Genomic DNA, 12646 nt, shown 5'->3' with positions numbered 1-12646 from the left:
ACATGCATTTTCATATGAGTGAGGAAAGGTGATTTCAAAAAATAATTTTTTTTTATTTTGTTACAATTTTTTTTTATTTTAACTTTATTACTGTCACAAGAGGGCTAACAAGCCCCCTGTGTAAAATCATGGGCAGGTGACAGACCATGTTTATAGAGACACCATCTTTTAGACCCCCCAATGTCCTCCTAGCATAGATCAAAGTAACACATGTTCCTTTTTGGTTCATTAGTCACAGGATTGATTGGAGATAGTCACTAGGGAGATTGGTGATGTTCTACATTATAAAGTAGTTTACCTTGTGTCCTATGCTCCCCTGAAAGTCGAATGTTGGCTGTTTAAAAATCAATACCAAGCTCATGGCTGCAGCATTTGCTTTAACCTCTTTAAATAGTGAACATTTATATATGTATCTGGGTGGATAAAGGTTAAAGTAAAAGTCCACTCCTGTCATACAAATCCTGTATGGGTTCCTATTCTCTTCCTATCTGTTGTGCCCCCACACTGAACTCCGATTCTGTTGTGAAGAATATTATAGATAGAAGACGCATGGCAATAGCTAGGGTTTTTTTTTTTTTTTTAACAAAAGTGAACTTGTAAATTAAATATCAAACTACTTTAAAAATGGTTTGGATAGTGTGTGAAAGTGTTAAACCTCCTGTTTTTTTTTTCTTTTTTTTATTGCTGTCTGTCTTTACTAGAAAGATTCACTCTCTGTTTTGTCCTGGTGAATATTGTCACTGAGAGAACCAGTGATGAAAAATCATCTATGACGGTTTTCACCAGAACAGGAAAAGAGGGAAAATAATCAAATGGAAGACACCTGTTGTAATGGGACATAGACCGTACCAAAAAATTACTTTTTTATTTAAACATTTCTTTATTTACTGTAGGGCATCATATCAATTAGGCAGACCATAGACAGGGACTACAGTTGCCTCAAATATTCCATATAGTGTCCCTAGTATGTGTAGGTATGAATGTGAGTTAGGGACTTTAGATTGTACGCCCCTTGAGGGTTAGGGACTGATGTGAATGTACAATATATATGTAAAGCACTGCGTAAATTGACGGCGCTATATAAGTACCTGAAATAAATATAGTAAAGTTCTGTTACTCCTGTCCTGGTTCAGAGCTGACATGACTTAATCAGCAATTCCCTGGATTAACAGCCATGTCTTGTACTAGATAACCTAGAAAGCGGTCTGTACCTGTGCCTTTTTTGTTTTTTAGTATAAAATTGACAATTCTTAACGGGGACAGAAATGGAATTCCTCAACAATATTCTGGAGTGGACCCAAGAGGATAAGATGATTAGGAATGGGGGAGAAGGAGAGGGAGGAAACAAAAGTGGGGAGGAGAATTATAGATAGGTTCAGAGAGTTAGTTCGGAAATGATTGAAAAAGGGAAGGGCAGATCGGCATGAGTGGAGAGGCATGTGAAATTTCTAGGTCACACTAAGGGGACCTAATCTGGGTAGGGGTAGTACACATATCCTGGTATATGGGTGAATAATAGAAAGTGGTCTGTGCGTACCATGTGTCTGTAAAGTTCTCTTCTGTATGATGGATGGATGGAAGGGGTTCAGTCCTCCATCCTCTAGATCTAGTTTGTTTTGGTTTCCAGATGGTGGAGATAAATGCATTGAGTACAGAATCTGGTTGATATGTAGTATAAAAAAAAAAAAAAAAAACCTATCAGACTCTGACTACAGTCCTCCCCAGGTGAGTTGATTTATCAACGTCTGCACCTCTTGCCAGAATGGATGAGTTTTTGGGCAATGCCAGAAAACATGGAGAAGTGTGCGCTGGGGAGAGATGGCTGGTGAGAGAGAACTTGCCTTTAGATATACTTTAACACCGAGTTGGCACTGTATTGCCTGGACATATAGAAAGGTGCATTTACTGAGTAATTGGCTTTTCTGTGTGCCATATGCCTTAGAAAATGAGGGTTTAATAGAAATCTATATAGAAGCTAGATGTAAGTCTATGCGAATAAGGTCTTTATATCTATCTTTTTAATATTGTTTCATCATCGTGTTTTTTTTTTTTTTTTTGTTTTTTTTTTACTAGGTGCCTGGAAATTTCCATGTGTCTACACACAGTGCCACAGCTCAGCCACAGAACCCTGACATGAGTCACTTCATTCACATGCTAAGTTTTGGTGACACTTTACAGGTTTGTATGCTGCATAAATTCAAAACTGCTAACTTTAACTTGTTGTAAATTGCTGATTCAGGAAAAGGCAACATGCAAAGATGCTTCTTTTAATTCTTTTTCTTTAATTCATGTCCATCATAGTTTATCAAGTGCTTATTCTCCACGATTCAGACTCGTGGTGCCTCTACAGTATTGTGATAGGAAAAACATCAAGTGACATTTTATAGTTTGAGTAAAGTCACACACCCAAACTACATTTATTGTCTGAATTGTGTGTGTAATGATAGCTAGTGTTTCTGTTGGATGAAAACCTTTTTTGTTTTGTAATGTCTTGTTTGTATTTACTGAAAAAAGCGCTATATTATGTAGAGCACAATACTTGCAAAAAACACGTCATCTAGATTTAGAATTGCATTTTGATAACATACTCCAGGTACTGTGCTCTTGTTTATGACATAGCGTTCATATTTATTGTGGAGTAAAAAAATAGATTTGTTTTCTGAAAGCTTAAGTTTAGTGGTTGAGTACATTACATCTAAATCAAAATGTTACACTGCTATGAATACATTTTAATCTGTAGTTGGAACTAAAGCCACAAACCACTAATACAAAGTATGCTTGCATAACTGATTGTTCATCTGTGCCGAGATGTATCACAAACCATGGCAGAGAAAAGCCCAGGAGGACCTACAACTATAAAAGTGGCCGAACAATAGTAGAATTTTGTTTAAAAAATGTAATTTGTTCGATTTTTGTAATCATTAGTGAGGTCAAATTGATGTTCATTTTCAACTGTAGTGACAAGAAAATTTTGAAGGATCAGGATGGAAAATTTTCCAAAACTAAGGAATACCGAAAATTTCTGTACAGATGTTCAAAAAAACATTCATTTGAAGATCTAATAGTATACAGCCAGAGTAACATAACATACATGCAATTGGAGAATAATTGCAACCCTATCTGTGGAAAATACCTTGAATAGCTGTGCATAAAAAAAACAAAAAAAAAACAGGATTTATGTCTAGCCATTATACCCCTCCACATGCCACCTCTTCCTGCATTATTAGTGAGCTGGTCTGTACTGATAAAGGGTCTCCTCCTATGATGCAATGGGAGATTCCCTTATAGCGCTATCTGTGAGCCATCATTTTAATCAGCATGATATATTAAAGGGGGTCAACAGATTCAACATTTTTCAGGGTGTCGGCCCTGGGTGGCACATTACTTTCTCTCCCATTACAAGAAGATTGGTAAAAGTAAGTCTTATTCTGAAAATACAATCTGGAGTTTGTTTCTTAGGAGGTTTATTGCACTAAGGGTTCTCTATACACAAACTGTGCGGCTAGCATATAATGTGTTCCCACATGTAAACCATAAATTAATAAAAACTGCAGCGCAGCAATATAAACATAAATATAGTGCTAAAATATTAAACATGCATATATTAGTAGTGAAAACAGAAACTGTGCTTGTGACAATCAATGTGTGCTACATTAAATGTCTTGCCAATGCATACACATAGGTACCCATAGAACTGCACATAACTAGTGCTAAAAATGAATTGTGCACACAAATACCAAATAAATGTCCTTAACCACCTCCCGTCCGGCCGTTGTATATAAATGGCCGAACAGTGGCAGTGCAGGGTAGGGTGGCCGTTTATAAAAGGGAGCGCGCACACCACGATCTGGTGCCCGCTGCGTCCTCTGGATTGTACGAGGTCCCGATCATGTGATCACTGATTGGCCAATCAGTGATCACGTGCAGAGTAGTAAGATGTCACTTCTGACATCATTGCTTACTATGTGTGAAATCTGTGGATGATCACAGAGGTCACATGGTACAAGGCTATTCACAACAGCCTTGTATCATGTGACCAGCTGTGACCAATCACAGCTCACTCAGTAGTTATCAATGGCTGCAAGAATGCAGCTAGAGAGGAGGAGAAATGATTGCTTTTCACATCCTTTTATGGGTGTAAAAAGCTATCAGTGTAAGAATTAAAAAAAATCTACATCACCCCCCACAAGCAGTACAGTGTCACCATGGTGACACTGTACTACTAGGGTGACAGTATGTAAAAAAAAAAAAAATAAGTAAAAAATAGTAAAAGAAAATGTTTAAAAATTATAATTTTTGGTTATAAACTAATTTTGTGGTTTTTTTTGTTTTTTTACTAAAAATATAACGGAATACATTTTGGCCAAGATTTATGATGAAATACTATTTATTTGCAAAATTTTTGGACATTTTAATTTACATAGCAAAAAAAATAAAAATGCCAGTGGTGAATAAATACCACCAAAATAAAGTTTTATCTGTCTCAAAAAAATGCTACAAAATTCATATGGGTACAGTGTTGCATGACCGCGCAATTGTCATTCAAAGTGCGATAGCACTGAAAGCTGAAAATTGGCCTGGACTGGAAGGGGGTAAAAGTGTCCATACTGGAAGTGGTTAATAGTGGACTGTCCCTTTTTAAATCTTAAATCTCTTCACGTGAACTTGTGTGGTATATCTCCTAAAGATTGTGATCCAAATACACCAGCAGCGAGTATCCTATAAATATGGTCTCAAAAAATGGTGAACCGTCCCTTTTAAATCCTCTATACTTCAAGTGGACCAGTGTAACACACTACTGCATAAACGTATACGGTGTCCCTGTGTCACCACTTAGTGATCATCCACCTCCAACATTCTATTGTGCACACCTCCAAGTTTTTTTACCCGTAATGACAGGTCAAACTACGCTTTTCCTTTTAACCCGGGAGGGTATACTGGTACACAGATCTTCACACTGTTAGCCAGCACTTTTAAATATCTCCAGATCGCTCCACATCATGTGAAAAGAACTCTCAGTATTGTATAGTATTGCCAATAAAAACAGCCTTTATTAAAATAATCTAGTAAACTCCTATTTAAAAGTGTCGTCCTGGGACCCTTCAGGGTTAAAACTCACTGTACAGTGTATGCTGTAAGCAATGTGCAGAAATCCCTTTTCCAAAATGGCGGCACATGCACTTCCGGTTTGCGACCGAAGATCACAAAGATGTGGATCTGATGTTGCTGCTGATATGTTGCTAAGGACCTTGGTGTTTTGTATGCTGATGTTTATTCAAAGAATAAAGTTTTGTGGTTTAAGCACCTGGAGCTATTGCGTCATGAGAACACTGTTGGCTGTAGAATTCTAAGGATGTGGTAAGCAGCTCTAATTAAAATGCATTTTTAGTACAAGAAAACTGATCCACTTTTATTTTTCATACATCAGTAAGAATGAGTAAAGTCTGAGTGATTGTGGTGCTGGGTGAGCTCAAGTACATGGTATCACAAAGTAATTATGTATTGTGCTTTGTATTATATAACAGACTTACCCACCCAGGAACACGCCCAAGTAGCACCTTGTCATTGTGAAAATTCTGGCAGGGCACCAATCAAGCATGATGTATGCTGCCATAGGAAATGGTTATCCCATTGTACAGTACCAGCCAGTCCGTTCAAGCCTGATGACAAGGGCACAATTGGGTGTGGCTGGTACCTGTGGAGAGATCCTTCTCTGAAAGCTGTAAATGGGAAATTACAGGTTTTTACTTGCATTATGATTCACAGCTCCATATTTGTAATGCACATCAAAACTAATAAAGGGTCTAGATACAATTTTACATTGTAGCTGGAAAGATAGTGGTATTTCCTTAGGTCCAAATCCAATGGAGTTTCAAAGTCAAATTGGGGTTTTAACTATTGTTTCATTGCTTAATTTAAATAATTAAAGTGGCTTTCCAATTTAAAGTGACCTTCAAATGTTTGACATGTGGTTCTGGAAACTATGCCATGAAAGTCTGTGTAAACCCAAAGCTTTCTTTTGACAAAAAAAATAAAGTGGCCTTCAGATTCGGTCTACTATGGGTTCTAAGTTGGTGACTAATTATTACTTTCATGAGAAACCACAGAACCAAATATTTTCTTCATGCTGTCTTGATGCATCTAGCCTATGGTTTTAGATCTGTTTTTAGTGGAAATGCTTTTTAAGAGGTAAACGTAGAAGGTAAACAGTCTAGTTACTGTTCTCATAAGATCTTTATATCATATTTACTATTCAGCATTTTGTCGTCTTTGCCCACAATTTTTTTTATTTTTCTATTGTCCTCATGATAAGTATCGCTATTTTTATGTCTTTTAGGTTACGCACATTCATGGTGCTTTCAATGCTTTGGGTGGAGCAGACAGACTGGCTTCCAACCGTACGTACATAGTACCTGCAGCTTCATTTTTAAAGACAAGCAAACTTTTCGAAGCCTTTTTTCCTGATGAGTAGCTCATTTGCTCAATCTGTTACTGTAATCCCCATTACTTGGCTACTGATATTACAGTATTTTGATACCAGTGTTGGTTTTATTTTATTTAAATAGAAACCATTTGCAAGTTTCCTCCTCAGGTGATATCAGGCCAACACTCTTGTGGTACAGACAGATGGAGGGTAAAATAAAACCCCTAAGATAACTGTACCTCACTCTCCTGCCATTGAAATCTGCTGATGGATCCTCCTACATCTCCTAAACCAAAACTTGTGCAAAGCTTCCCAAGTTTCCTCTGGCACCATCCACTGCAGAGTAGGAGGCAGGGATATAATATAATACCCAGAACTGTAGGTTTTTTCTTTGCTTTGGTTTTGATACTGTCATTGTCCCCTTACTGCTATAGTTATACATAGGCCCTTGAGAGAAGGCTTTGGGGAAGTAGAATCCAAGGGAGGTGGGCAGAATAAATGTACCATAAATGTGTAACATAGGCATTTCATGTACATGTATAAACGGTGTTTGTTCAGCGGTTGGACGCTCCATGATTTCCAGGTGTGAAAGTGACCACATGTTTCACATTGAAAGCGGAAGTGATGTAACACTCTTTTGCTTCTGCTGTTTAATGAGACAACAGGTGGGAAGCCTCACTTTTGTCATCCACTGCAAGCGCTGCTAGTAATACGGAGTCATGTCAGAGCTTCCTTAACTTCAAAGAGAGCAAATTGTTGTTGCCGGCTTAGCTGGTGCCTCTCTGACTGAAGTTTCCAATTTATTTGCTGTGTTGCGAGATACAGTATCAAAGATTATTATGGCATATACAGTTTCTGGGACAATGTCGTCTGATAATCATAAACACGGTCGCTATGGACAAGTGACCGAAAGAGACCAAAGGACGTTGCGCAGGATTGTGACTCTGGGGTCACAGGAAGAAAACAACTGCTGCAAAAGTGACTGCAGAGCTCACTCTGTCTTCACATGTTTTATGACTTTAAAGTGTACTTCCACTTTTGCAGTCACATTTGAGAAGACCCTACTGTATGTTATGTACCCAATCACACAACATCCCTACATTTTTTTTTTTTTTATTTAATTTTGTAGCTGTTTCTCAGGAGAAGGTGTTATGGCAAACAGCAAGTATTTCTGAACACTTCTAAATCTATCCCAATAGAAAGGCAAAGGACAGGCTGATTTTCCTCTCATTAAAGCGGTAGTAAACCGGAAGAAAGGGGGGAAATAACAAACAAAAGTCCTCGGCAAGGTAATGTCATAATTTGCTGGTATGCATCGCATACTCGTACATTATCAAGGACTTGCCTTAAATCAAAGCCCTACAGCGGCACTCTGTCACTGCTGCAGAAGCTTCCATCTTTTACACAGTCCTTCACCCGGGTTTGCAGTCTCCAGCCATCTGACAGGCTGGGCCACGATGACGTCACTCCCACGCATGCGCACGGGAGTCCTGGGGCACCGCACAGAGCTCTGAAGCCGTTCCTTTAGAGCGCATGCATCGGCTTTAGGAAAGAGAATATCTCCTAAACGATGCACAGGAGATATTCATTTTACCTACAGGTAAGCTTTCCTGTAGGTAAAATTGAAGAAAACAAGTTTACTACCACTTTACTGTTCAATGCAGAAGTCAAACTTCTAAATATTTAACCCTTTTGTTAGGACAGACAGTGATCAAATTTATGTAACAACTGATAAAAGCAATGTGCCAGCACAGTAGAGACATGGTTGATTATCTTAACACAGCTCCTCAGCCCCCTTAACCTCCCTAGCGGTCTGATTATGTCCATATTTCTGTGCTCAAAGCAGTACATTTTTTTGCTTGGAAATATGTATTTTTTTTATTGTAGGCCTGTAATTTTTAGGAATAACGAACTGAAATCTGTCCGAACAAGAGTCTAGTAAACATCCCGGGTATATTACAATTTGAAACACGAAATCATAAATTATAATTTAATAATCGTGAAAAATGATATAATAATAATTTTAATTCAATAATATAATCAAACCAAAAACACTGAAATTTTAAATATAGCGCCAAGTTCGCATATCACTGAGCAAAGTCGCAAAATCGTTTTCAGTGTCTGACGAATTTCCCCACGAATCATCATCACTCAATTCTGCAAGTAGTTCTAATTTACTATCGCTGTTCTCTAGCTGGTCTAAAGCCGCTTTTGACCTAAAGGGACACTTTTTGGATGCCATGGACATTTCTCAGTTTCCAGGCAGAAAGAACAGTAAAAATGCAGGCAAGGCACAGGACAAAGCACTAGGGACAAAATGTATGTGAAATGGTTTGATACAGTAATGTTTTACTATGTGATTTTAGTGAATGTCACTTTTTGTCATTTTTCAAATTTCCGCCGTTCCATCCCCGTACGTCCTGACGCTCGCAGAGGACGGAACCCAGATGACAGATGCCGGCATCCGCCGGAGGAGATTACAGGGGACACTGCAGGAGGGACATCGCGGGAGCGCAGGACAAGGTGAGGGATAGCGGAGAAGCGATGCATGGTAAGCCCGAGTGTAGCTCGGGGTTACCGATTGTGGTACTGAAACTTTACACCGAGCTACACTCGGGAATACTGCCAGGGAGGCTACAAACAAACAGGACTAAGTAGAATTTTTCAGTGCCGACGTTATCAGATGAGCATCTGAAATGGTAAGCCGTGATTTTAATTTTCTGTTATGTGAGTGACACCGTGTAACAAATATAAAGTAGGTATTTTTCCAATTTGGCTGCAAAAGTGGAAATGTGCTTCAAAAACAGACAAATGGTAGTTTTTACATTCCCCAACAGAGTCTCCAGAAAGTAAAATAATCAACTGGGGAGTCCAGCTGTCAGAGGCAACCACCGTGTTATGCCCTTGGAGATGACCTGAAACAAACTAACAAAATCTTTACCTTGAATGTTATTCCTAGCCATCTGTCTGCTTCTCTGTTACTGTTTTTTGAGAGATTCACTTATGTAATTCTTGCCTTGACTGAGTTTGCGCAGGGAATGTCATGCTCTTGTGCTACTTTACATTGACCCTTCTTTTTCCACTTATGCAGCCCTGGCCTCTCATGACTACATCTTAAAGATAGTACCAACTGTGTTCGAAGACCTTAGTGGAAAGCAGAGGTTTTCATACCAGTATACTGTAGCTAATAAGGTAAGCCTGTCCGCAGATCTACAAGAATGAAGACTGGTACTTATGCTGGCAATAGGAAATGTGTGCTGTAGACACATGATGTCAGTTTTATTAATAAACTGAACAGAAGAAGGTTGCCAAAAGGCAATAGTCTGAAAGGCAGACTTTTTTCTTAAAAAAGAAAAATTCCAACAAAGTTACATAGCCCCAGAGTAATGTAATGCTCACATAGCCAAAGAAGGCCTCTTTTCTACATGTTAATTGTTCTTGGTGAGACTACGTTTGTTTCTAATTCAGCTATTTTGTCTTTTCAAATATGAAAGGCTCTACTCTGGAATTTTTCATTGCCTCAGTTTCAGTGCTACTGTCTGACATTACTGATGCTTTTTTGTTACATTAATGATACGTTATATATTTGATGTCATGTAACATTGCTAGTAATTGGTCTAAGTAGGACTTTCATATTTCATGTAGGAATATGTTGCATACAGCCACACGGGTCGAATTATTCCCGCCATCTGGTTCCGGTATGACCTCAGCCCCATCACCGTTAAATATACAGAGCGGCGGCAGCCGATGTATCGATTTATAACCACGGTGAGTAATGATCACATTGGGTGCCAGTGATTCTGCTATGGAAATGTAAAATATTAGCTGACAAATAAGGTTTAAAACTGTTTTCTTGTTGCCTGTGTCCTGTTTTGGTACATTTATATTCCCTTCCTGTTCTGGAGACACAACAAGAAAAGGGTGGCAATCTCTCCAAAATAGGGGGAATTTATCTTGGGGCTCATTTGACATTTGCATTGTCTGTTAAAGGGACAAGAGAGCAGCTGACAGGCGTTCAGCAGGTGATATTGCTACCCCACGTGACTGTTTTTAATTTTTGACAGCCGAATGGCCTGTTTACTGGAAATGTCTTAGTCGCAACCACGAACCTAGTTGTGCTCATGGTTGTGACGTGCCCTATTCACTTGCATGGTCGCTCTTTTGTGATCACCTATTCCTGGCAAGCTATATGGTCTCAGCATTGAGATTATGCTTGACTGTCTTATGTGAGTTGAGCTTTGGTAATATCTTCTAATTTTGGTCTCAATTTTCATTTTGAATCCAGGGAAAAATGATTAATGCTATGAAACACTATACTAAGAGGGGTATTGCATACATTAATAGTATATATAAACAAAAGTGCGAGCGCCCTACACATAGACCAGGAAAGCTGCTATGCACAAAAAGGTAACCAATATCACCCTAGAACATGAATAATATATAAAAAAGTGCAGCGCTAAAATAAATATAGTATCCAAACAACTCAATAAAATCAGTGGATAATTAAGATCAATAAATGTCCCATCTAAAATCAGATAGTAAATTGTTAATGTATATAATCAAAAATGTTCCGATGTGTAATAGTAATTTTGTTCAGAGCCCCTGATAGTGGAAAATATAATTTAAAGTGATATTAAAGGTTCATATTAAAAAAAAACAAAGTTATACTTACCTGCTCTGTGTAATAGTTTTGCACAGAGCAGCCCCAATCCTCCTCTTCTCAGGTCCCCCGCTGGCTCTCCTGGCTCCTCCACCAAGCTGCTTGCTCTGGGAGCGCTCGTGCATGCTCACTCCCGAGCTGCCTCTGTATGTCTGAGAGACATAGAGCGTGGCTTGGCCCTGCTCCCCCCCCCCCCTCTCCCTTTTCACTGGCTATGATTGACAGCAGAGGGAGCAAATTGCTCCCACTGCTGTGTCTCAGCCAATGAGCAAGGAGAGACCTGGGAGTGCTGCTGCTCTCGTGCACAGCACTGGATCGAGTTTGGGTTCAGGAAAGTATTAGTGCCGGTTCACCTATATCTGGACCGCATCCAAGCCACATGACATTTGAAATAACATTGCTTCCTATGGTGCCCGTTTACATATGTCTGGTGCACTGGCAGTACGGATTCAGTGTGAATGAAAAAGGGTTATATCCGATTTCTGAGTGTGGATTCACACGTGTAGTATGGATTGAAGCTCAGGATTCACAGCTAATTGATACAGTAGTTGTTCAGAGGTTCAGATCAGGTTCAGGACAGGTTTAGATCAGGTTGAGGTAGGATTTTATCCTGTTCACAACTGATATGTGCGGTTTAGAAGCTGTTCTCATATAAATCAATATCCTGAACTGGACTGCACTGCTCAGAAATCATACAGGACTCTTCAATCCGCACTGTCAGTGCACCTTATATATGTGAACAGGCACAATAGGAAGCAATGTTATTTCACATGTGATGCAGATCTATGTGAACCGGCAATCATGGAGGGGGGGCTGAGGGGGAGCTGCATGCTGAATTTTTTTTACCTTCAGGCATAGAAAGCGTGAAGGTAAAAACCTTCAGCATTTAGAACCACTTTACACAACTGACTTACCTAGTATAAATTATTAAAGGAAAGGAGGTGATGGAAGAGAAAGGGATGAAATGGGAAAAATAAATTCTTCCAACTGTTCAAATACCTGATTTAAATGCTTGTGCCTCTCAGCTATTATTGCAATGTGAAAATTCCGTATATGAGATGATGCTCACTCTAGTGGTAGATATGACTCATTACAGGGGATTTAAAGGGAACTTATGAATACTAATAAAAATTAAAGTCATTATTCCAGCTAGCAGCTTAAGCGATCCACACCAACAACTTTTTAACCCATCCATCATCCTTCCAGAGGCCTAATGAAATGGCTATGCAAATAGTGACTTTTTCAGAGTAGCGCTTTACCTCATCATAAGTATGCATCTGCTTCTCCCACATGACAGTGCTCAGGTCCACTGATAGGTCAGTTAGCCATCCGTCTTGTATTGTGAGATGTGTAAAGGGTTATATACATTTACTCCGCTATGAGGAAATAGAGGTTTTCGTTCAGCTTCAAATTGTGCTAAAAAGAAAAGAATGTGCAGACATATTGTGCTGGAGCAGTTGTTATATCTTGATATTTCTCATGGGTTACCTTTTTAACTGCCATTTTCCTTACTTTACACTGCTTCACGTACCCTAAATCTAGGAATTTTAGCTAAGTCCTGT

At 39.0% G+C, this 12646-nt stretch overlaps 1 protein-coding gene across 1 annotated transcript in view; it reads left to right on the top strand.

The window, feature by feature from the left end:
• ERGIC1 (endoplasmic reticulum-golgi intermediate compartment 1) overlaps positions 1 to 12646 on the top strand; it is a 138865-nt gene that overhangs the window by 97568 nt on the left and 28651 nt on the right. Inside the window, exons 6-9 of the mRNA XM_089687392.1 lie at positions 2074 to 2178; positions 6338 to 6398; positions 9516 to 9616; positions 10070 to 10192. Of these exons, the coding sequence (XP_089543518.1) occupies positions 2074 to 2178; positions 6338 to 6398; positions 9516 to 9616; positions 10070 to 10192 (390 nt within the window). The remainder of the gene's footprint in view (positions 1 to 2073; positions 2179 to 6337; positions 6399 to 9515; positions 9617 to 10069; positions 10193 to 12646) is intronic.

The sequence above is a fragment of the Staurois parvus genome, unplaced genomic scaffold, assembly GCF_062004578.1.
Source record: "Staurois parvus isolate SC_StPar_1 unplaced genomic scaffold, SC_StPar_1.0 ptg000424l, whole genome shotgun sequence".
In the NCBI taxonomy this organism is placed as follows: Eukaryota; Metazoa; Chordata; class Amphibia; order Anura; family Ranidae; genus Staurois; species Staurois parvus.
Note: the sequence above shows the minus strand (reverse complement) of the source record. Positions and strands in the feature narration are given on the sequence as shown.